The sequence below is a fragment of the Acipenser ruthenus genome, chromosome 11 (assembly GCF_902713425.1).
Source record: "Acipenser ruthenus chromosome 11, fAciRut3.2 maternal haplotype, whole genome shotgun sequence".
Classification (NCBI taxonomy): Eukaryota; Metazoa; Chordata; class Actinopteri; order Acipenseriformes; family Acipenseridae; genus Acipenser; species Acipenser ruthenus.
The window spans coordinates 37,517,957-37,544,832 of record NC_081199.1 but is presented as its reverse complement, the minus strand read 5'-3'; the positions used below and the strand labels follow the sequence as shown (position 1 = coordinate 37,544,832).

At 36.3% G+C, this 26,876-nt stretch overlaps 1 protein-coding gene across 2 annotated transcripts; it reads right to left on the bottom strand.

The window, feature by feature from the left end:
* Window positions 1-1,363: 1,363 nt before the first annotated feature.
* Window positions 1,364-19,005, bottom strand: LOC117427178 (enhancer of polycomb homolog 2-like). Of its 2 annotated transcripts, XM_034045608.3 has the most exons (15): window positions 18,532-19,005; window positions 15,584-15,743; window positions 14,928-15,073; window positions 13,009-13,215; window positions 12,132-12,280; window positions 11,910-12,042; window positions 11,452-11,637; window positions 11,222-11,311; window positions 10,716-10,864; window positions 10,096-10,424; window positions 4,494-4,630; window positions 3,700-3,856; window positions 2,867-3,200; window positions 2,407-2,488; window positions 1,364-2,275 (listed from the first exon to the last, which is right to left on the bottom strand). In XM_034045608.3, the coding sequence occupies exons 1-15, from the start codon at window positions 18,682-18,684 to the stop codon at window positions 2,264-2,266; spliced, it is 2,424 nt and encodes an 807-aa protein (XP_033901499.3). In that variant the 5' UTR covers window positions 18,685-19,005; the 3' UTR covers window positions 1,364-2,263. The 2 variants fall into 2 exon arrangements, with proteins under 2 accessions (XP_033901499.3, XP_033901500.3); XM_034045609.3 differs by lacking the exon at window positions 2,407-2,488.
* Window positions 19,006-26,876: the final 7,871 nt, after the last annotated feature.

Genomic DNA, 26,876 nt, shown 5'->3' with positions numbered 1-26,876 from the left:
GAAGACCCACTCTATTTGTATTCATGCTATTAGTCGCTGAAATTATAGTTCTAATTATACTTTGATCATTCTTGCTATAACAGTCCTATAATACAATACAGTATTCTCCTTCATACTGAATAACACATGCATATAGTGATCTATGACAAAAAAAATGTCATAAACAAACCACCAAATTCTCAACATTTCATTGGTTCATATTGAAAAATAAGATCTCTGTAAACTTGGAATTCAACCAGTAACTCCAAATTATTGCATATTACTCAATTTTATTTTATACTGCTGTTAACATGCTTATGAAACTATCCTAGGAACCACAAAAAAACAACAACAAAAAAAACAACCACCATTTATTAGCTCTACTGCATGTAGTAGCAAGTGGCATTACGGGCAATGTTTTTTAGCAATACTTTAAAGCATCAACAGAAAAGGACCCCTGCACAAGAACATGCTTAATTACAATGGGGCCTCATCCCCATATTGGGAATGCAAGATTCTTGGGGGATCCCTAGAGAAAGCATTTTTTGAAATATTATGCAAAATAAGATGCAAATAACAAATAAAGCTGGTATTTGTTAGCACTTGGGACATTTGATATGTCAGTTTAGGTGCAATGCAATAAGTACAAATAAGAGACAGTATTTCAAACTAAAAATTATAATACTGTTGTTGCTTCTTTAGCATAAAATTGTAAACTTCCTGAGAACCACTAGGTGGCAGCAATTTCAGTTGTTGAAAAACCATTTCCTTACCCAGCTGTGAGGTCCATCAATCCACATTGCAGGAAGGTGGTGCATAAGATACTGCATATCTGTGTATTAATAGGGGCTGAATTTGGCAGTTTCTTCCATTTGCATACTATAATTTAATACTGCAGACTTATATTTTGACATTAAGGCAAAAATAAAAAATAAAAAAACTGGAAGCCATCTTAAATGTTCTTTTCAGTTAAAAAAAATTCAGACATCAAAACCAAAGTTTTGATATGTGTGTATATGTGTGTGTGTATATATATATTATATATATATATATATATATATATATATATATATATATATATATATATATATATATATATATATATATATATTCATTTATCCAAGAACATGTAACAGGGAAAGTTTGTCTGAAGTAATGCGTAAACTAATGTTTGGATAACTAACACGAGCTTACTCCACTACGTAAAGGTAGGCTAACACTTATCAGACAGGTTTTTCCTTCTGTTATTTGCCTTGTGGCCACAGGAAACATTACAAAAAAATCTGAAGAGATGTTTTTTGTAGTTTTACCCTCCCCTCTCCGAAGGGATGGTTTGATGAGTCTCCAATAATTTGTAAGATTATATAAGACACAACAGATAAAATTATCCATACCTGATGATTTATTGACTTTACCCCCCGTATGTTTTAAAATGCAAATATTTCATTAAAAAGTTTTTTTCTTTTTTTTTTTTTTTTAAACATTTGTAGAACTGGACTTTCAGATGCATACATTTTTTGTTTCATAAAAAAGGGTTCTATGGATTCAATGGCATGTTTTTACATTAAAAAAAAAAAACTTTACGGTAACGCCTACAACATAAAAATAAAATCGATCCATCCCCATTTCCCCTGCAAAGTAATAGAAAATACTTTTGTCTTAATGAAATATGCCTCTAAAGTTCTTACCAAAAGACCATCTATTCAAATTGTGAAACAATTACCAAGTGAACACTTACATTTCTTTTATATAAAAAAAAAAAACCAAGAACTTTATAGATGCTAACTATGCAAATCTCTATTTTTGTAGACAGTCTGATTTATTTGTACAAGATACAAAATGTAAACATGGCAAAATAAATAGTTAAAACAAGTGACATAGGATCCATTTTCATGCTCATGATCCCAAAACAAACTGTTGCACGTTTATTTCCTCTCCATTCAGTTGCATTTCAAGTGCAAAAGCATGATGACAAATATCTAGAATTCAAGTAACAGAAATAACATACTAATGATACAAATATACTATTTTACAAGGTAGTGATCTTTCCAATTTTACAAAATGTACATATATATATGACAAATTCTCTTTAATATTTTGATATGCTGCGATTTATTAGGTCCATGTTGAGCACATTCTAGGGGACACATATTTTGCATTCATTCTGGGACATTTAAGCCTGCCACAACTGTTTTTCACAGGTAGAAGTCCAGATGGCTTGGGCTATGTCACTTCCATTGCCACTGTGGTCTCTGAAATCCCATTTAAAGCAAGTCTTTCTGGTTCATGGCTCTCCCTAAAAGAAAGAAACACTATTTTTTTATTTTTTTATTTCATCCCTCCATTCTAAGGTGATCTATGAAATGCAGACATAATTTGTTATAATGTTAGCCCTGGTAAATATTAAAGTGTATCTGTATAAATTACCTTTTTCTTGTCCAAAAGGGTAGGGATGTTTTTAACATGCTGGAGCTTTGCAAAACAAACATCATTCCTAAAATCATTGTTTCTGAAGGGATTACACAGTAGGATAATACTAGTTAGCAACTTTACTTAAAGCATACATTATAGCCACACGAAACAGTTAAAAACTCTTCATGTGGCAGTATATTTTTTAAACATTCCTGCATATTTCTGAAAAGGGATGTTATTTTCAAATAAGCATAAGTCAAAAACCCAAGAAAATCAGCTTTCTTCAAAGTATTTTCAAATAGCAACAGACAAAAAAACTACTGTATTCCTGGATTGCCAAATAATGCACTTCTCTCTGTGTTTATGCCATTTTACTTACAATATTTCATTACATCAATGCATCAAGGAAAAAATAATCATAAAATACGTATTGCTACAACTTTACTATTTTTTCTATTTCTATCAGTTTACTCACCTTGCTATGCTGCTGATGGCACTACTGGGTGTCACCTTTGGCACCCTGTCCAGATTGGTAGCCACAGTGGCAAGCTTTAAGGCAGATGGCAAGGGTGATGAAGTCCTTGTGCTGAGATGCACATTCATAGGGGAAACAACACTACCATTATTGAGGTGAACTGCAGTTGCTAGGCAGGAACTGTTCCCCGGCAAAGACTGGGGACTACTTGTGCACATTGCTGGGATGAGGTGGTTGGTGGTGATGTGGTTGACAGTCCTTACAAGCTGTACTGTAGAGATTGCTGGGGTAGGCGTCAAAGCTGTGCTGGCGGAATGAAGAGTTTTAGAGGTACCTGTACAACATAAAATGTTTTTAATAAATAACCATTTTACCGCTGAACTTCTAGGCTATCAAATGTTTTCCTTTATTATATGTATGCGTCCATAAAAATGCCATCTCAGTGTAACACAAAAATGGGTCACTACTTTGTTTCTTAGTGTGTTTTCACTTACTCTATGTATGTCAGTAGAAACTAATTTTCTAAGGCATCCATTTCAGCTCACTAAAGTGGCTAAAACTAATATAAACCACAATCCAAACCAACTAAGTTATTATTCTTTACCTAACAGCATAGATCTGTAATAAAATGTGTTTATAAAGTGCTTTTTTACTTACACAATATATGTTTACTTTCTGGCATTTGGTATGAAATATATTCGTCTAAACTTGATCAGATTATGAAGTAGGGAGGTAAAAACTAGATAAATATCACTATCTTTTTTTTATACTAGCCTAAAATGATAAAGTATATCCCAAATTGATCATAAATAAAAAGCAGAATCTGCGCTCACCTGAAGGCTGGACGACACCATTGATGTTGCTGCTGTGAACGCTGTTGTCCTTAGACACCACGCGTCCTGGACCTGGGGCACTGACTACAGCTGATGCAGCAAAATGGGCACTTGCTGAATCCAGAGTTTTTGACATGCTGTCTGAAGTGCCAGATACCTAAAACACAAACCAAGCACTTAAAATACTGCAAATGGGTTATACAATGTAATATCATACACTCAAATATGCTTAATCTTGGTGAAAAGGGTAACAGTTTCAAATTGCCAAATGTTTGTAAAATATGGAAATTATTTTCAGGGAAGAACATTGAATACTACATTTAAATTCCCTCTGATATATTGTTGATTAAAGAATCCACAGTTTATGCTACAAATCCACAGAAAACAGTTGATTCGTTAACAAAACCCCAGTCAGAACAATTCAACAGAAAAGTGAATACCATTTTATTATGCAACAATCAGTTATAACATTACACATTTCAAATGTCACACTTAGAAAAGGGCTTGGGATTTCAGTTTGGCATTTCATATTGTTGATGAAAATTTATACATTAACATGATGCAGAAAAAAAAAAAAAAAAGTTAGCATAATCACAAATTCACTTCCATATAAACATCACCCTTCTAATTTTATTTTTTATATTTCTTCTGGATAGGTTCAGGAACAGCAGAAATGTCATTATCACTCATGACTAATGGTACTCAAGACAGGGAGTTATTTTTTACCGATTCAACACGTGTTGTTTATCCCTTACAAAACACAACTGGATAAACACTAGAAATCAAAAAATTACCTGTGAGTTTGGATGTGCTGGGCATGTGGAATGATGGGATTGCTGTTTCTGTTGGAGTTGTGCCAGCTGCTGTTGCTGCATCTGAACCAGCTGCTGTCGATGTGTCTGAAATTGCTCTTCTGTAATGCCACCTGTAACTGTACAGCAACAGAGTCAGACCACAACTGAAAACCAAAAGTATTTTGTACTGTAGGAAAATATTCTTCCACCCAGGTTACAACATTACATCCTTTGGGAAATAAGCTTCTCTTTAACATGCCCTTAATTTAAAACAACCTGATTCTATTTTAGAACCTTGAAGCATACCCATTCATTTGCAGAAACACTAAAATATTAAACTGACAATGTGAAAATACATAAAACACATAAATAAATACAAAGTGTGAGAAGTGAACCAGATGGTTCAAAATTAGACATAAGATCAGTGTTGCCAGATTGGGCGGGCTCCCGCCCAATTGGGCTTTTTTTTTTTTCATTGTGCTGGTAAAATTTGCATTGTGCGGGCGATTATATTTTGGGCTACTTTTAAACCACCTTAACACAACCATGCAGTAATGATTAACATTAGCAGAAACCAGCAGTATTACTGTTTTGTGTAAACTGAGCGAATACAGCCAATCATGCACGGACAAGGGGAGGGGATAATCCTTGCAGACCTGTCATGTGATATTAACAGACCCAGCCATTGTCAGCATATTAACGAATTCAAAGACTGACGAGTGTGTGAGTATTTTCAATAAAAATGCTTAAAGATGTCAAAGTGGCCAAAATATAAAAAAATAAAAAAAACATACCGAAAAGAATGGGAGTCCAATCCCGAACTGAAACGCTGTATTGCCTCTGTAATCGGCGACGAAACAAAATCCCGTTGCAAATACTGCAATGTACAGATTCGGGCCCACTTAAAAGACCTGAAGGCCCACACTGCAACAAACAGGCACAAGACACGCTGCACACCAACGAGGGATCTTAGTACGCATTTTACTACACCAGCTTCAGCTTCGGGAAATGCCAATGCCATTACAGACGACCAGAAGTGGAGGGAGCTAAGGATTGCAACGTATGTAGCCTGTAACACATCAATGATGATTTAGGGGAAATACTACATGATGAGTTTGGGACTTTTAAAATGCATAGAACAAAGTGTACGGCAGTTATCAATTCAGTTCTAGCGCCACACTTCGAAGAGCAGCTACTTAATTACTTGGGCACTTCGCCATTTTCGTTGTATTTGGATGAACTGACTGACATTTCAGTTCGAATGATTCTTTGAGTATACATTTAATATTTAAGCAGCGTTCACAACAAGTTCATTAGCACAGATCTCTGAATAGTAGAACTACCACAGGCCAATGCAGACGACATAGCAGATGCAATACTGCAGTTTCTCTAGTCGTTGTTGATTGCGTGGAAAGAATCGTTGAGCAATACGACTCATTGAAGCTGCACTTTAGTCTCGCATCCAGAGCTGCTGTTTGATGTGCCCAATAAACCGTGAATTCGAAACGGTAACTGAAGTCTCTGCCTACCCTCTTTCCCAGCTTGGTCGTTACAATATATATATATATATATATATATATATATATATATATATATATAGATAAGCCTATATAGTCTGTTTAAATTGAAATTCGTATTATTGTTATTATTATTTAAACAATAATGGTCGTCGTCTTCGTCACTCTACTATGCCCTTAGTGATTGGGCTGTTTTGGGGAGCTGTGCGTGGGTTTTTAGCTTTGATTGGGCTGGAAACTGGCTTTTAAATCTGGCAACACTGCATTAGATGTGGAGGAAGGCAGCAGGGAAACTTTCCAAATCTGTAGATTACAGCCAGAATCAGTAAGTTTGGCAAATTTTTTAATGCTTTTCAGGGGGAATTTAACATTGTTTTCCTTATAAACTTGAACATGGCCATGGCCATTAAGACTGTACACACAGCCAAATCTACTGTTTATCTTCTATGAAAGTATGACTCTGCTACTCGATAATGGTTTGAACATAAAACTAGCCATTTTGTACTCTTTTTGTGTGTATCTATGTATATACAGTACTGTGCAAAAGTTTTAGGCAGGTGTGAAAAAATGCTGTAAAGCAAGAATGCTTTCAAAAATAGACATGTTAATAGATTATATTTATCAAATTAACTAAATGCAAAGTGAGTGAACAGAAGAAAAATCTAAATCAAATCCATATTTGGTGTGACCACCCTTTGCCTTCAAAACAGCAGCAATTCTTCTAGGTACACTTGCACAAAGTCAGGGATTTTGTAGGCATATAGTCAGGTGTATGATTAAACAATTATACCAAACAGGTGCTAATGATCATCAATTCAATATGTAGGTTGAAACACAATCATTAACTGAAACAGAAACAGCTGTGTAGGAGGAATAAAACTGGGTGAGGAACAGCCAAACTCAGCTAACAAGGTGAGGTTGCTGAAGACAGTTTACTGTCAAAAGTCATACACCATGGCAAGACTGAGCACAGCAACAAGACACGAGGTAGTTATACTGCATCAGCAAGGTCTCTCCCAGGCAGAAATTTCAAGGAAGACAGGGGTTTCCAGACGTGCTGTCCAAGCTCTTTTGAAGAAGCACAAAGAAACGGGCATCGTTGAGGACCGTAGACGCAGTGGTCGGCCAAGGAAACTTACTGCAGCAGATGAAAGACACATCAGCTCAGAATTGGCAGAAAACAGTGGGACCCTGGTACACCCATCTACTGTCCGGAGAAGTCTGGTCAGAAGTGGCCTTCATGGAAGACTTGCGGCCAAAAAGCCATACCTCCGACGTGGAAATAAGGCCAAGCGACTCAACTATGCACGAAAACACAGGAACTGGGGTGCAGAAAAATGGCAGCAGATGCTCTGGACTGACTAGTCAAAATGTAAAATATTTGGCTGTAGCAGAAGGCAGTTTGTATGCCGAAGGGCTGGAGAGCGGTACACGAATGAGTGTCTGCAGGCAACAGTGAAGCATGGTGGAGGTTCCTTGCAAGTTTGGGGCTGCATTTCTGCAAATGGAGTTGGGGATTTGGTCAGAATTAATGGTCTCCTCAATGCTGAGAAGTACAGGCAGATACTTAACAATAATGCAATACCATCAGGGAGGCATCTGATTGGCCCCAAATTTATTCTGCAGCATGACAACGACCCCAAACATACAGCAAAAGTCATTAAGAACTATCTTCAGCATAAAGAAGAACAAGGAGTCCTGGAAGTGATGGTATGGCCCCCACAGAGCCCTGATCTCAACATCATCGAGTCTGTCTGGGATTACATGAAGAGAGAGAAGCAACTGAGGCTGCCTAAATCCACAGAAGAACTGTGGTTAGTTCTCCAAGATGTTTGGGCCAACCTACCTGCCGAGTTCCTTCAAAAACTGTGTGCAAGTGTACCTAGAAGAATTGATGCTGTTTTGAAGGCAAAGGGTGGTCACACCAAATATTGATTTGATGTAGATTTTTCTTCTGTTCACTCACTTTGCATTTTGTTAATTGATAAATATAAACTATTAACATGTCTATTTTTGAAAGCATTCTTACTTTACAGCATTTTTTCACACCTGCCTAAAACTTTTGCACAGTACTGTGTGTATATATATATCACTATTAATCTCGCAATTAATTATAATCTTGGTTCATTTTGGCTTTAATCTCATATTTCACTGATACAATTACTGCATCCATCTCATTCATTTTACTAATGATGCTATTATTATTATTATTATTATTATTATTATTATTATTATTATTATTATTATTATTATTATTAAAGTTCTTATTACCTAAGTCTTACATGGTCTTGGACCTTCTTATCTTTATTATCTGCTTGGGCTGTATTAGAAGGTTTGTTCGCTAGCCAGGAATTCGAAGATTGTTCTAAACCTTTGAAGGTTTGTCAGACGCCATTCACGCACTATACTTTTTTTTTCTTCTATTAACAGAAACCGTTTGACAATGTGAATTGCATAAATCACACATTAAATGTCCCTCATGCAAAATTCGATATTTGGATTTGTGTAATGCATATTTGTGTAAAACCTGTTGTATTAAATTCAAATACCAAATCGTTATACATAGCAACTCTATGGCGCTGCTGCCATGTAGGAAGCAGGGTATATTATTATGCCAAAGCACGGGGGGGGGGGGGGGGGGGGTACCTATAGCAGTTGTAGTGCTTCAGTAAAATATGTACCGAATACCTTGTGTACAAGACAGTGCGAGTATTGCTATGGTAGAGTATGTTTGAAACATACAAAATATACGCTAACACTAATCATTTTACTGAGCACCATCCGCCCCTCCTCCCTCCCCCTCCAGCACGTGTTCACCAGAGGCGTAATTCGCCATCTCGACAGCAAAGCATTGTATAGTGTAAGCTGTATTGAAAGAAATGTCTCGAAACCCCTCTGCTGTTTGGGATTTTTTAGTTAAATGCTCAGACGACCAAAAATAATTAATGCACACAGTGCAAGCGTTTGTTGATGCATCACGGAGGCACATCCAATCTCTGGGGTCACTTTACAATCATAAGTTAATAATAATAATAATAATAAAAATGCCTACACACAAAAACCCCAGAAGAATGTGCCTGTGACCATAGGGATTTAGTTGTGGAAGACAGAAAAGGAACTTAAGTGTGCAAGTAGTGTCGAGTTACTACTATACATATTTTGACAAAGAAAAAAAAATTGCTCCAGCTTTTTGGAAAGTAACTGAAAACACTAATTTCATACAGTATATCAAAAACAAAAGCCCCCCCCCCCCCCCCCCAAAAAAAAAAAAAAACAATTTACATAAAACTTGAAAATAGCTAAAAAATAAACACCGAAAAGCACCCTGGAATACTTGCATGAAGAGCACCATATAATTGAAATTTGTATTGCATTATCGTTGTATTATTATTATCATCCAAAAAAGCTTAAATGCACATGGTCCAGCAGTGTGAAGCAGTATCCAAAATGACGGAGGAACCAATAATACTTGCTGTGGAAAAATACCTAGAGCTTTATGACAAAGGTCATCGCAATTGTAAAGATACAGATTTGAAAGACAATATATGAGTCCATTTCGAAGGAACTGGATAAGCCTGGTGTGTACGATTTATTGCCACACATGTTGAAATACCGTCAGAGAAGACACTCAATTGCCACATAATGTTGTCGAATATGTACCAGTCTTGATCATTTGTCAATTTTGAATAGTTGTACAGATCTGACAGTTTTCAAATCTGTTGCATCGCCTCTGTCGCTTCTGGTGTGTGGTCATGTCGCCCAAAGACAAAAATCACATCGCGTCTGGTGTGGCAGTCTTAAAAGGATACCCTGACAATATACAGTTTACTGCATTTAATCTGAAATTAGTGATAAACTGATTCCATTTGGAGAAAATGCGGGAAGTTTTCTAAATAACTCAGTATAAATAAATGTAAAACTATAAAGACAGACAAACAAATATAAATACATAAATTGGCAAACAAGGGTTTTTAGGTTTGGTTGTTTTGTCCTGCATGTGTAGCACCAAAATCACCAGTCTATTTTCTCCTTTCTGAAAGCCAGCCACAAGTTTAGGACATAAAATGGTTTATTTTGATACTTACCCGAAATTCCATTCCTGCTAGAGTTCAACAGTGCAACAGAGGCTCCAGTTACCCGTCTGTTATTCATAGTCTGTCCCAATTTCCTAGAAGTACTACCATCTTCACTGTTCCGATTTTGTATAGACTGTGGCCGAAAACACCGCAACCGACACATTTTAATATTGCTTAAAATTTCCTTAAGGGACGTTGCATTCCCAGAATGTGTTTTGGAAGCATTGGTCCATGTGGAACAGTCTGAGGTTGAACTACTGGGAATGGAGTTAAACACTTCAGGGTCCAACTGCTTTAGAATGTTGTCTTGATCAGATGATGCTCGGTCCAAAATAAGCCTGCAAGGTAAATACAGCTTCATTTAAACATATATGTATACACCCAAAATGTGCTAAACCTGAATACTGTCATTTACATCATTAAAATAGTGACTTACTGGTATTTTACATTTATTTATAGTCAGAAATACACACACAAGTACAGATAGTTTTATAACCTTGATAAAATAAAAAAATAACATCAATTATAATCCAACTAAAAAACTTGAGATACGAATAAGTCAGAGAAGGCAAAACAGATGGTACACTTTAAACATTACTGATCAAAAAACCACAACTAGATTTCCATACCTGCCTCCCCGCCCAACCCGCCGCCTCGCAAACCCTATACATCTCCTGGGTATTGAGAGGGCTGTGAGGCAGTGCCTGTATTTTAACTCTTCTAACCCTGCAAGTTCAGGGTACTCCCAGGGGAAACTGTTAGCTTGGTCCAAACGAGGCTGCAAATGTAGGGCAACAAATTATTTATGAGGATCAAGAAAATAGACATATTAAGAAGGGATTTACAGCAAATAGCTAAACAAGTCTGTATGTATAAGATTACTAATTTTACAAGACGACCCTGGATAAATAACCCATAAATACATGCATTTCATATATATATATATATATATATATATATATATATATATATATATATATTATATATATATATATATATATATATATATATATATATATATATAGCTGGTCAACTTTTAATTAGGTTCCCATACTTACTTCTATCCAACATCAGTTTTATAAAAAGGGACCAGGAATGAGATTGGAGCTTTCTACTGATAATGATTTATACTTACAGCATGGTACTGGCACACAGCTTTCCTTCTGAAAACAAAAGAACCATCTGGGTCATTTTCTTCATCTGGCTCTGATGTAGGGGATAAAGCCTGAAAAAAATGTAAAATAGCATTAAAAAAACAGAAGTTTCATTAATCTTGTTGGACATTACAGAGACAATAGGGTTATAATCATTTGGATCATTTGAATGAAATGTTTATCATCTCGCCGCCCCCCCAAGATAGCCTACCTGTAGGTACTCCTCATCATCTGAGCTGTGGAAGTCATATTGTTTTAAGTCACTCTTATTAATGGCAGGTAGTGGCTCAGTGTGAGGCTGCTGGTATGAAATGTCCAGTTTTGTTTTCTTCAGGTATTTCTTCTTTGGTCGGACAAAATCACGACCGTCCTCCTTGACTGAGATGTGGTGGGGATGCTGTTACAATAAGAATGGAACAAAATTAGAAACATTTGGTTAATAAGCACAAGTTTCTGCTATAAAATGTGTCAAGACCCTGACATGGTTTCTCACATTTGGAAGAGATCCCTAATAATCTGGCATGTCCACAGATAACAGTAACGGCTGTAGTTAAACAAAACTTTTGATATTGCTGTCTTTTTATTTTTTAATGCCAATATAAAATGCCACTGTGATATAGGAACAGAAATAAATACAAAACATTGCATGACTTCAGTTACTTAGTTTACCTTAATTTTAAATTCTGGAACTTTGTGATGATTCCCATTATGAAGAGATATAGGAGTGCTGTAGACAGATTTCTCTGGTCGAGGAATCTTCACTTCATTCAGAATTTCACCACCAAAGTCACCCAACTGATATCTACACAAGTAGTAAAAATTCAAATTAAGTTTTCTTCATGCCTTTTTGCAACGATCGAATATTAAAACACAGTGTTTAAGTCCATTTACCTTTTCTCCACAACCTCCAATGTAAGATGAAGCAATTCCCGTTTAGATTTTTCTCGTCTTTTTATCATTTCTAGAATGGTTACTGTCCTACTGAACTCTCGCCTTAATTTTAACATCTTCTCATAAGAAGCTTCATCGTTTTTCCGATTCTAGAAGAGAAAACAGACAAATGGAAAAAGTAAAATTTTTATATATATATATATATATATATATATATATATATATATATATATATATATATACACACATACATACATATATAAAAATAAAAATCAGGTTTGCAAATATTCAGTATTAATTTTGACAAAATAATTTCTTACAGATATCAAGTGTGTCAGTATCATACCCAGCTAATCGTAATGGAATTTTACAAAATAATTAATATAATACAGACATGTGTCAAATGTGAATACACTATCCCAAAGTGTGTGGTCTGTATCATTGACATGGCCAGAGGTTAAAGCACAGTGACAGTAAAACAGTTATTTTTTACTGAACAAAAACATTAAAAGGAACTTAATTTGGACAGAGGATAATGTCAAGGTAACAAACACATTTTGCATGCGGTATAATCTTGCAAATTTCAAGTCAGTATACAAAGCTCTGACAGTAAATATTAACCGAGATGGTGACGAGGCACCACAATTGCCTTTTTAAAAGATTGTTTAACTTTCTCTAGCTTTTAACAAAGCAAATCAACTAGTATGTTGCAAAAGTTTAATTATTTCTTTGCAGCACCAAGTTTTGATTTGGTTTTAACAGTACCAGGCTCATTAAAATAAGGCATCTTCCCTTAACCAGAAGGACACATCAATACAAAAATAATTGGATTGATTCTGCAAATATCTGAAGAGCAGGATAAAAAGAGGATCCTTACTTTTCTTGTCTGCATCTTCTCTGTTCTCCTTCGAAAGGCCACATAGGGGTCACTGTTGGTCGATCCATCTCTCTTCTCCTGTTTAATTTGGGGAATGAGGGAGGGCCCTCTGCAGTTCTTTCTTTTTCTCACCCAGTAGTCATATACAGACTTTAGAAGATAATCATCCTCATTTAGCAGCAGTTTTGCTTCTTGAATAGTTACAAGCTAGGAAACAATTACATAAATGAGGACATATCATAATAGGTTCAATTAAATATATAGCAGTTATACAGACGTGCTCAAATTTGTTGGTACCCTTACAGCTCATTGAAATAATGCTTCATTCCTCCTGAAAAGTGATGAAATTAAAAGCTATTTTATCATGTATACTTGCATGCCTTTGGTATGTCATAGAATAAAGCAAAGAAGCTGTGAAAAGAGATGAATTATTGCTTATTCTACAAAGATATTCTAAAATGGCCTGGACACATTTGTTGGTACCCCTTAGAAAAGATAATAAATAATTGGATTGTAGTGATATTTCAAACTAATTAGTTTCTTTAATTAGTATCACACATGTCTCCAATCTTGTAATCAGTCATTCAGCCTATTTAAATGGAGAAAAGTAGTCACTGTGCTGTTTGGTATCATTGTGTGCACCACACTGAACATGGGCCAGAGAAAGCAAAGGAGAGAGTTGTCTGAGGAGATCAGAAAGAAAATAATAGACAAGCATGGTAAAGGTAAAGGCTACAAGACCATCTCCAAGCAGCTTGATGTTCCTGTGACAACAGTTGCAAATATTATTAAGAAGTTTAAGGTCCATGGAACTGTAGCCAACCTCCCTGGGTGCGGCCGCAAGAGGAAAATCGACCCCAGATTGAACAGAAGGATAGTGCGAATGGTAGAAAAAGAACCAAGGATAACTGCCAAAGAGATACAAGCTGAACTCCAAGGTGAAAGTACGTCAGTTTGCTTTTTGAGCGAAAGTGGACTCCATGGAAGAAGACCCAGGAGGACTCCACTTTTGACAGAAAAACATAAAAAAGCCAGACTGGAATTTGCTAAAATGCATATTGACAAGCCACAATCCTTCTGGGAGAATGTCCTTTGGACAGATGAGTCAAAACTGGAGCTTTTTGGCAAGTCACATCAGCTCTATGTTCATAGACGAAAAAATGAAGCTTTCAAAGAAAAGAACACCATACCTACAGTGAAACATGGAGGAGGCTCGGTTATGTTTTGGGGCTGCTTTGCTGCGCCTGGCACAAGGTGCCTTGAATCTGTGCAGGGCACAATGAAATCTCAAGACTATCAAGGCATTCTGGAGCGAAACGTACTGCCCAGTGTCAGAAAGCTCTGTCTCAGTCGCAGGTCATGGGTCCTCCAACAGGATAATGACCCAAAACACACAGCTAAAATCACCCAAGAATGAATAAGAACAAAACATTGGACTATTCTGAAGTGGCCTTCTATGAGTCTTGATCTGAATCCTATCGAACATCTATGGAAAGAGCTGAAACTTGCAGTCTGGAGAAGGCACCCATCAAACCTGAGACAGCTGGAGCAGTTTGCTCAGGAAGAGTGGGCCAAACTACCTGTTAACACATGCAGAAGTCTCACTGAGAGCTACAGAAAACGTTTGATTGCAGTGATTGCCTCTAAAGGTTGTGCAACAAAATATTAGGTTAGCGGTCCCATCATTTTTGTCCATGCCATTTTCATTTGTTTTATTATTTACAATATTACGTTGAATAAAAAATCAAAAGCAAAGTCTGATTTCTATTAAATATGGAATAAACAATGGTGGATGCCAATTACTTTTGTCAGTTTCAAGTTATTTCAGAGAAAATTGTGCATTCTTCGTTTTTTGTGGAGGGGTACCAACAAATTTGAGCACGTCTGTATTTAATAGTACACATTTTAGGTTATAATACCTGGTTTCCACTGGCTTTCTCCAGCCTGTCTATCATTGTTTCAAACTGAACTGGTTTAATCTCCATCTTCCTGTTTAGCCTGTTGAGTAATGTCTCATCTTCAGAGTCCATGTCATAATCTGGTTGCTCATTATCGAGACTGAATGCTGCAAGAAAAGTGTAAAAATAAATGCATCTTTGTACTACCACATGACCTTAAAAGGAGACAAAATGAAATGCTGATATCCAGCACTGCATCGTTTCTACACATTCAAATCAATAATAGTGCAATTAAATTATTAACCCTTTGCGGTCCATTGTCGGACCTGGTCCGACATTGCAATTATTCCTATCAGGTCCATTGTCGGACCTGGTCCGACATTGCAATTATTCCTATCAGGTCCATTGTCGGACCCTGTCCGACATCATTATAGAAACGTAAAAAACGGGTTTTAGTCGTTTTTCTCCGGAAAAAGTCAAGAAAACCATTCAATGGCCGAGTGGGAACAACAGGAGCCGAGACAAGTCGGGGAAAGAAAAAAAAAAAAAGAAAAAAAATTGGCGTATCTCATGAATAGTCATACATGGCCCTGGTATCAGATAACGGGGCGGTCGTAAGTAAACAAGCTGGCTGGCAAACCAAGAATGAAAAAGAAATACATCCAAAGGAGACTTACGCTGAATATGAATGTACTGTTTAGGGACTTTAAACTCTCCTTTGTAGAGGCGATCGTAGTAGGTGATGTTACTCTCTGCCTCTGGAACTGGGATAACCATGCTTTCTTTCTTCTCCCTGAAAACCTGCTGTGCTGAAATGGCTCGCTGTAAATGGTGTTCCTGAGAAATGCAAGAATCAAATGTTCATTTCAGGGAAGGAATAAGTAAGTATTATGTCTTTGAATATGACAAAGAAATGTAAAATAGCTCATACATATACCCGTCTCAGTGGTATTAATTAATTCTCAATACAAACACTGTTACATGGAATGTAGAAATAACAGACAGGGCTAAAATTTATTGATTTTAAATGCATTTCATTCTTCTTATTTGGGACACACTGGGTTTGAAAACTTTCTGTAGTAATAACTGAATTTAAGAAATATAAGTTGAACTGAACACAACAAACAATGCATCACTGATGAAATCATTCAAATTTAGACCCCCCCACACACACACAGTTGCTGTGCACAACCAAAAAACTTTGTAAATTTCAAAAGCATCCTGTAAATATCTACAATTGCTAAATTAAGCTTTAGTTTTACATTATCTTCAATGCCAAAGATCTGTCAGATTTTTATGAACATTTGGATTAATTCAGACACAATAAGGACAACTAGCCTATCTGAATTAATCACTGGTTAATGATCAAATGAATCTGGGAAACCTACAAAGTATAACAGCTCCAGATAAATCATTAAGTGTCATCATTTACCCAGGATCCTGAGAAAACGGAAGTAATCATTTCCGTTTTCTCAGGATCCTGGGTTAAATGATGTTGTGATCATGAGATAACGGAATGGTTATTTCGAGATCACAAGAAATTATTTTGTGATCGACACTTTCTTTTTGGTTTTTTGATGGCTTCAACAAGCCGCTCTATAGCAGAGCAAGCTGGTTTACAAACTCTCTTAATGTAATAGTCTGGACGCTTCATTTAACTTAAAATGCACAGGATAGCATTTCATGGATAATTTTCAAAAATGCTCGTGGGGGGGGGGGGGGGGGGGGATTTTTATTTTAATGTACATTCCCATGTTTTCTCTCCCTGCCACAACAATGACTTATACCACAGTTTACTGATAATTGCATTTTGCCCATTGGTTGGAATAGGACCAAGCTTTATGCCCAATTATCTTGCTGCATTTTGCAGCTTTAAGTTAATTTGCAGTGAGCAAATGTTGAACACAAATTAATCATGTTATGCAGCAGCAGATACACATTTCAATCTAGCTTCATAACTGGATAACTGGTTCTCCAGATATAAGCAAAAATATAAGTGCTACATAGAAGGACATATGTACACGTTCTCAAATTATAACTATGAACACCCGCCTCCACTATATGCCCTTCGCTGGGATTTCACTTGATACTTCGCAGCTCTGAATGCCAGTATCGCCTCTTTAAACTTGTGAAAGCCACTGAAAAATTCCAATTCCAATTCCAACTTGCATGCTAAAATATTTTCCCATAGTTTAACCTTCTGTAAACTGTACCTGTCAGAAACATTGTCGATGAATCGTGATACTTTCTTTCGTATTGTAATAGAGGTATGTATTGTTCAATTCAGTAAACAAGAATGCTATAGAATATAAATCTGATGAAAAAACATTACACAGTAGCGACTTCCAATCATTTCTAAGATTTGAGAGAGTCCTTTACTACGTAGAATATAACAGGTAGAGACTAATTTTGCTGAAATGTTTGGATAAATTACTTTAATAAAAAAAAAATGTTTTAAAATACGGTCTAACACAATCGTTTACACTTGGTGTAAATATGGGTGCACTTTCTGATCTTTCAAACATGTCAGATTTTCCCACCTTAACATTTTCTTCGTAGTCCAATCTCAGTGATGCTGGGCGTTTCCTTCTATATAAAAAGCCTATCAGTTATGTGTCTGCATGTTGCAAAAAAGCCATAGTCCAATCCGTACAAAGCTGGGCGGGATTTCAGTTGAAAGAGGAATTTCATTGATAATTTCTTGCTTTCACAACATACTTACAACAACAGACACAAATGTTTCTGTTTAACATGATCCCTCATCAGCATGGAAATATTCACATTGTCCAGTATTTAAGCTCTTATAAGCTATATAGCTTAAAATGCTAAATGTATAGTACAACCTCCATATTAGCAACCTGGACTAACGAGTACCACACACATTTACAATAATCACATTTCGCAACTTGCGTTGCTTTACATAAACTTTACTTTCATGCCAAACAAGCTAATATCAAGACAACCCGTCGGTTTTCAACGGTGTCTTGCTAATAGGCATTATAAAAATGCAAGTGAAATCTGCTAGCCATGTTGTCATTGTCGACTGAGGAAAGAGATTTACATTTGTTTTATTATTATTATTATTATTATTAATAATAATTTGTTATTTGCTGTTATTATTTGTTTTACAGTTTAGAAACAGTAGATCGATATTTCTAAAAGAACTGCACATGATGAGAAATGGCGGAAATTTCCGCACAAACCATGTTTTCAAAATCAACGTACGTACATGTTCTAACGTGACTTAAGATCACATTGATTTTTAGCAACTTCCTTGCGCAAATTACGTTACGTAAGGACAAAGGCAGGGGAAACAAGCTAGGCCTAAAAAGCGCTTCACAAAACAATTACTCAACCATTCACAGATACAGATACGCAAAGCTCGTACGTCACATATCATTAAAAAAAACAGCTTACTCCAAAATATTTGCGTATGGGTATGGTGTAAAAATGGCGGTCTCGCGATTCGTTTCCTACGAACTTTACGTACTTGTTAGGTAGCCTGTGCTTAGTTCAACCAGCGCCTACGTCCTAAATTTTACGTAAAGCAGTCCAGAATACCAACACCCCACTGTACTCCCTTAATAATAACACACAAATGTAATAAATATTTAAATGGACATACCGATTCCTCTTCTTTTTCCATCCCCGTCGGCATCTGCGGCACTGCCCGGTTGATAGAGACGCAGTCATTGAGGTCCGGGAGGTCTTTGCTGCGGTAGATAGGGAGAGGTTTGGCGGCGTCTAGCGCCCGCGCTCGGAACGAGAGTTTACTCATTGTTGTCTCCGATCACAATAACATAAAATGTGAAGGAAACATGTATCCACCGAAATTCACTCAAAAACTCGGTTGAAAACCAATAGGGACCCGATTCTTTCCACCACTGGGGGACTCATGGGCTCCCTTTGGCTCGGAATCCTGTATGGGAAGCCGTTTTCAGATGAGTTTTATTGGATTTAAAGCCTTTTTTTGCTCGGTCGATCCGCTCCCTGCGCCATGGCAAACATGGCGGACATTACCACACAGCGGCAAAGCGATCCCGACAGCCAGCGCGAGACACCCGGAGAACATGGGCCGTGGCGGTGCGCGCGCAGCTCATACATAGAACATGCAACACAAACCCCCACAAATGATTAAACGCAACACGCAGAGCATGAGGTTTATTTATTAATGCTTGAGGTCTATACCGGAGACAGAGACTGTAAAGGCTTTTCATTGACATACACCACAAATGCGTAGAAGTTCGGAGTTGGTGTGCAGTGTTATCACAGTTGATACATGAACTTTTGTTTGCAGTTTCAAACCGTATAAACGCAGTGCCCAGGTAAACCCCGGGTGGCTGCTGTGTAGTTTTAGAATATGCTCGAGAAGAGGGGATAAGAGGAGGGTTAGGGTCACATTGAAATATTTGGGACTTAATGTGTTTTTATACATTTGTCCTGATTATTCAACATCGCCAAATATGTTACCATTCTGTACAGGGTCTTGGTGTCAATGATCATAATGTGATCCAGATATGGAGGAGTCAGAAACCAGTGATGAATATGACAGTAAAAAAAGTCATACAATACAGAATGATCTGCTATCACTAATTGAACAAATGAAAAGGTCTAATTGATAGCTTTAAGTTAAGTTCATTGGCTACTTACTGTGGGAAAGATACATTGCCACAGAACAATGAATTGGCTGATGGAGACTGCAAAATAATTGATATATTTTTTTATGTACACATACAACTTTTCTTATAGTACTGAATCTTGATTCTCATTGGATATAACTATTCTCTCTGTCTCTCTCATATTTATTTTTTATAATTGTGTTAGTTTTTATGTCTAGTACAGTATATGCTACTGATATATTTTGCAATACAATGCAATAATAGATAGATAGATAGATAGATAAACCAGTGCTCCCTTAATGGAACCAACAGCTAATATTTTAAGTACAATCTGTCAGTGCAATGCAGAGAAACAAACAAACAAACAAAAAGGTAATAATTGTTTCAGGAAACCAACTTCAGTTTTCTTTTTATTCAATTGCAAGTAAACAATAAATATTGAGATTATACTTGCAAAACCAATACTGTCTGCATACACCACTTTCCCCACAGCTCCAATAACAAAAGGTGAACACCACAGGAATCCAGGGGCCATTATTCCCTTGTGAGAATCTCCAACGTGTCTGTGTAAATCTATGTCTGCTTTCATAATTTAAATATTTCTGAAAATGCAACTAAAATATCAGATATCTAGTACACATTTAAATAGAATAAACAATACATACATAAATTAATTCATGAATATAAACATAAGTGTTATTATTACTACAGAAGACACCAACTTAAATTCTGCTTAAATGTGGCAAATTAATACAGTGTATGTGTTTCTGTTTTACAGATACTGAATTTTAAAAAGGCTAAACTAGAAAGTATACCAACATGTTTATTTTTATTTTCAATGAATACACTCATTTCTCCTAAGTAAATGATGTTGGCTAACTAACCCTTTGATACACAATAGTTACATTTAAAAAGGAGTATGTGTGCAGTGCAATGAGTTAGGGGCGTTTAATCTGGGTTAGGCGAGTTAAACCGGAGTAAAACTGTCATTCCTATAACACATGCTATAAACGCTGCTCCTGATATTCCTGTATGCCACCCCCCTTATTGATATGGGTGTTTCACAGTAAATTACATTCATATCCAGTGAATGTGCGGAGTAGTGGTCAGGGCTCTGGACTCTTGACCGGAGGGTTGTGGGTTCAATCCCCAGTGGGGGACACTGCTGTTGTACCCTTGAGCAAGGTACTTTACCTAGATTGCTCCAGTAAAAACCCAACTGTATAAATGGTTAATTGTATGTAAAAATAATGTGATATCTGTATAATGTGAAATAATGTATAATGTGATATCTTGTAACAATTGTAAGTCGCCCTGGATAAGGGCGTCTGCTAAGAAATAAATAATAATAATAATTGTTTTTGTAATGATTAATATCATCCAGACACAAAGTGTTTTCTTCATATGGTATCTAGTTTAAATATTGCATGTTCCAAAAAAAAGTTGATTGGAAATGAATTGGGTTTAACAAGAATAGTGTAGTCTATATACAGTATAGCTGTTTCTGTTATTGACCACAATTCAGACTGGATGTGTGGTTTGTGATAGCATTAAGTAACACAGCACACATTAGGCAGTGTAATCTAACCTGGTAACCTTCGGCCAGACCTCGTTTTCACTTCAGATGCTGTTCTTTTTCACAAATCAAAGACTGGTGGCATGCCTGTGAAAATTAGTTGCAATTGCATTACATCAAATATATTATGTGAAGTATATAGCTCTCTATATTATACACATATTTAAAGCTGATCTACAAAGATAATCTACGTATGGTTTGTGATCATGAGAGTTTTGTAAAGTAACAATCTATTTATTTGGATTAGAGTATTACTGTACAATTGATATAATATATAAATATATAACAGGACTTTCTGTGAAACAGCAGGACAGGTTACCAGGTGGACTGTTCATATAACAGATTTCTTAAAATCGAGGTTCAGGTGCTGGAGGTTTTACTGTATTTAGACTTATGTTCAGTATCTAACCAGATAATGTGTGAATAATTAACAAGATTTGTTATTTTCAAAACACTCACTGAGCTTACTGATAGTTAACAAACATGCCTAAATATATATATATATAAAAAAAAACATTAATAACTAAAGTGTGAGTTTCAGTAGCATCTGGTGAAGCAGCATAGTGTCTGTCTTAGTAATTAAACACGTTTTCTGCAAAGACACAGCTTTAATGTGCCTATCAATATGGTAATTGCTGCCCTCCTGAGACCTTTACTTGTGATTATTTTGAAGAATGCTGCAGATGGTGGTGAAAATGGACATGTTTAAGTCAAACACTAATTAAACCGAGAATCTGACATAACCAAAGTGAAGGTTTTAGGCGTAAGCAGGAATGGTACACATTGTCCATTGCTTTCTAGCACTATGGTTAAACCAAGCTAACAGAAGGCTGTGCATATTAATCCAGGATGGAGGGTTGCTGTATGTCACATTTGCATTTAGATGTATTGATTTGGACCATTTTCTAGTGCAGTTTTGAGTGAGTCACTGTGACACATCCTGGAGCATCCTCTTGGGGAAGGGGCATTTTCTTGCGGGAATGAACCAGCAGAAATCTTACATTACCTCCAGACTCAGCAGGGTGATAAATGCTGGAATGTCCAACATTTCTGTTTGATTGATTAAAAGAGAGGGATTGAGAAATTGGTGAACATAAATAAGATGATTTACATAGACAGAATTTTAATCATCTTATTTAATTATGAATGTTCAGTTGATGAAATGTAATACTCTCTCTTAAATGTAAAAGCTTACATAGGCTTCACAAACATTTTACATGTGGGCCACATAATAGCACAGTTATTAATTTCTAAAAGTTAAGTATATCTGTTAATGTTACAGCCTGTACAGTAGCCTCTGCTTTTGAAACATTAGCAGTTTCTTGTTCAGTTTTAAAAAAAGCGAAAGTGCTAAATGAGTCAAAATTCCAAATGTGTCCAATCAACATATCTTTCATTGTTGTGTTTCAACAAGATTCCAAACGAATGTAGAAAAAAATAAAAATCCGAGCAGGAGCCTAAAAAAATATTTTATTAAAGGCAGCATTTGTAAAACAAAATAATTAGTTAACTTTGGCTTTTTTTAAAAAAAGACAAAATAATAAACCACAGATCAGAGCATATGTAGTTAAATGATTTCTTCTTGTAAAATAAAACCTTTTTTATGACATTACTCAAAAGAAGAATTGTACAACTATTTGTATTTTGTACAGATTGATACATGTTACACATCATAGTAGGCATCAAGGAACTTCTAACAAACGGTGCTTGAGGCAGGTGTAGATCATTGTCTTTCTTGTAAACACAAAAGACTGCCACAGCCGTTGAGAAAAGCCTATTGTTGTGGAGTACCTCCTCTTCATATTGAAATCTTCACCATTGCCTATATGGATTCCAGGTCCAGAGTCTGCCACTTTCAATTCTAAAACCCATCAGGGAATCATTACTGGTTTGTTTACCCATCTTAATTAAAATACACACTTTAATACAACAATCAAGGTCTTCACTTCCAATGCAATTTGCATTTTTTTTGTGAAAATAAAACTCCATTGTTATTACATTTTGTCATATCCTTTCATGTTGACCTACTAATATTTCAAGATTTTCTATAAATAATAAGAGCTATCTTTAAAGAGTCAGCACAGGAGTTTTTTTTTTTTTTTGGAAACCTACAGTATACCCCATTAGAAATAATAGTACTTATCTTATTACCAGCTGTGGAGCAGGTTTGCAGGATAGTACACTGGGTTGAATGATTGTAATACAGGTTCAAGAGATGGTGATATTGGTTCATGAAAAAATAAATTTTAAGAACATAACAGGGCCGGCAGTGTGGAGTAGTGGTTAGGGCTCTGGACTCTTGACCAGAGGGTTGTGGGTTCAATCCCTGGTGGGGACACTGCTGCTGTACCCTTAAGCAAGGTACTTTACCTAGATTGCTCCAGTAAAAACCCAGCTGTATAAATGGGTAATTGTATGTAAAAAAAAAATAAATAAATAATGTAATTGTATGTAAAAAATAATGTGATATCTTGTAACAATTGTAAGTCGCCCTGGAAAAGGGCGTCTGCTAAGAAATAAATAATAATAATAAGAAGAAGAAAACATATGAAACAGGAGGAGGCCATTCAGCAATCTGAGCTTGTTTGGTTCATAGTAGCTGATTGATCTCAAAACTTTGTCAAGTTGGGTCTTAAAGGATCCCAGTGATTAAGTGTTGACAACATGACTAGGTAGCTCACTAACTGTGTGAAGAAGTGTCCCTTCCACCTATCCTGAGGATGTCTCCACTTAATTTCCAACTGTGTCCTCTGATCCTGGTTTCTGCACTGTGCTAAAGTATTGGATATGGTTAACTATGTCCTTTTAACATTTTAAAGGCTTCAATCACGTCCTTTCACATTTGTGTTTGTTCTAGGCTAAATAGATTCATTTTTTTTTAGCCTATACTTTCCCTCATTTACAAATTGTGTTAAGAAGCAAACATTTGCTACTTTCACCATTTCAAGCTCTGTTGCTCCACAATCTGGGGAGTTGTTCCAGTTGATCCCTGGGACGCTGAAGTCCCCTATCATTATGGTGTACCCATCCATGCATGCATCTCTAATGTTGTTGTATGAAAGGATACTGTCGTTGGTATCCATGTTTGGAAGTCTGTAGCACACTCCTTGAGTCAGTAACCTTGACCCAGATGGATTCACACAGGTTTTGCATCCATTGGTTTTACCTTTATGTTGTGTCTAAAATGCTGAGCCTCCCCTCCTCCTCTTCTGTCTTGTCTATCCCTCCTAAACCTATTCACTATAACATTTTACAATCCTGACAGAGAAATGGACTGTAAACCAGCGCTGGGTAAACTGGCTTGGAAGACCTGATACCAGTAATTGATTGGACTGTTTCATACTATCCCAGAGCTGATAGAAGACATGTGTGTTGCACAACAGACGCTATATTGATCATATGAACATACAACCTTCAGGATACAAGGGCAGCATGGGAGGTTAAATCCTGTAGGTGGTGCCTTTGCCCATAGGGAGCGCTACCAACCTAGGGGCAACAGTGTGGAGTAGTGGTTAGGGCTCTGGACTCTTGACCGGAAGGTCGTGGGTTCAATCCCAGGTGGGGGACACTGCTGCTGTACCCTTGAGCAAGGTACTTTACCTAGATTGCTCCAGTAAAAACCCAACTGTATAAATGGGTAACTGTATGTAAAAATAATCTGATATCTTGTAACAATTATAAGTCTCACTGGATAAGGGCATCTGCTAAGAAATAAATAATAAAAATAATAACCCATCTCATGGTCAGGAGGATTGTTTGAAAACCACGTGTTGATCCATCTGTTGGCCGTCACCACGTGTTCCACTTGGGCCATATGCTGCTTCTGGGTCAACATGGTGGTAGAAGCAGATGGATTAACAGCTCCTTTATTATGACATGCCATTCTTAAGTGGCCTACTTTATAATGACCATGTGTAGATTGGTGTCTACAAGTTGCCCATTTATGTAATCCTTGTGGGCGAGACCAAGATTAATCCTTTGGTACAGTAGTAAAGATTCTTGTCCTAGTATTTCTTTTCTTGTTTGCAATTATTAGAGTTACCCATAAAATAAGTATTATTCATTTTGCAATCAAAATGTTATACTTCTTAAAGGTCATGGTTTAAATGTCACTCGTTGCCATTTTCTGCATTATGACAAAAAAAAAAGTTTTCCATAAAATGTCTCAAGAATTGAATAGAGAAATAATAATTGTAATAACATTGGGGAAATATACAGGAAGAGGACAGTGTTACTGTGTTGTGACCATTTTCTACTGTAGGACATGACTCTAGAGGTAAATATAGTGAGGGATTGCTTTTCTATGCATTATGAGATGAATATTCCTGCATGTTGTAAATTAAAGAAGAACTGTGGAAATGTAACTTTGACAAAAAAAGCACACAGACACAGTTAATAAGTTTTGTTGCAAGCACATTTTTGGCAAGAAAGTCACTTAAGAACATAAGAACATAAGAAAGGTTACAAATGAGAGGAGGCCATTCGGCCCATCTTGCTCATTTGGTTGGTAGTAGCTTATTGATCCCAGAATCTCATCAAGCAGCTTCTTGAAGGAACCCATGGTGTCAGCTTCGACAACATTACTGGGGAGTTTGTTCCTAGACTCCCACAATTCTCTGTGTAATCCTCACTTTTGCTATTTAAATTTTGAAAAGTACAAAGAGGTTATTTAAAATCTATTGGTATAAATGAGGAAGAACACTGACAGAACAGGTAGCGGGAGCTGGATTTGGAATAATTCAATGCTGTTTTTATTCTAGCCTTAGGTATTTTTAACATCTACATTTTTTTTTTCACAGCACAACTTCCTTATTTGATATTTGAGATGGCTCTTCTTGTGTGTCCTAGAACTTTTCTTTGTAAAGTGTTCCTATCAAACAAAGAAATGCAATGTGTCTGTTTGGAGAAACTTCACATTTAAGGAATGCACTTTTAGTTTTACTATGTGTAAGTGTACCATGATCCAAGTCTGCTATTGTGTGGGTTTTTCAATGGAGTACAGCAGTAAACCAATAATGAAAATACCTAGCTTGCTGTAGATTACACATTATTTATAAAATGTAGCAACGATTATGCCTAGTTCCTGTAAATTGAAGTAATCACAGGACTGTATTTTATCTTTTTTTGATTAATCGGCAACAAAATAAAGTTGAATGGACTTAAAAAGCAAAAAAATCTATAACCCTGGTCAATGTATTATGGCCACAACTTCCAATCCCATAAATTATTATTTTTTTTTTAAAATTTATTTTTTAAGAATCTTATGTAAACTGGCTTGTGTGAAATTATTTGGGGCACAGCAATCACACATTCCTCAACGATACTTTGTGATGAATTCTGAAAACAAAATACAGATCCAGCTCCCAAATTTTCAGAGGGCAAATGATATAAACACTTCCAAAATGATGCTTCTAGGGGTCTAAACTTTACATTTCTAATGTTAAATCTCCTTTAAAAGACAAGGAGATGTGATTGGCAGATGAACTTTAAAGTTGATACCAGCATAAGTAATACAAACATATTATCTTGTACTATTTAGCAGATACTGTGGCTCATGTGTGAGTAGGTGGTGTTGCAGTTAGATCACTTGCCTTTGAACCCTGGTACATGGGATTCACTTTGACCTGGTGTACTCGTGTGAACTGAGTTCTGGTTGTCTGCACTGATCTCATCAACAAACATGCACAGTAAGAATTTGGAACAAGTACAAAAACATATTAAAAAAGGAACAGTGTGTAGTAGAATATGCCAGAGTTAGTTTCACTTCACAAATTA

Bases quoted from the DNA above. Each gene is read 5' to 3' on its own strand.
- LOC117427178 (XM_034045608.3), bottom strand. From the start codon at position 18,684: ATGAGTAAACTCTCGTTCCGAGCGCGGGCGCTAGACGCCGCCAAACCT. The intron at 12,281-13,008 runs GTAAGGATCCTC...TTTCTCTTCTAG, and splicing joins AGAAGATGCAGACAAGAAAA to AATCGGAAAAACGATGAAGC. The intron at 11,638-11,909 runs GTAAACTAAGTA...TTATTGTAACAG, and splicing joins TTCCAGAATTTAAAATTAAG to CATCCCCACCACATCTCAGT.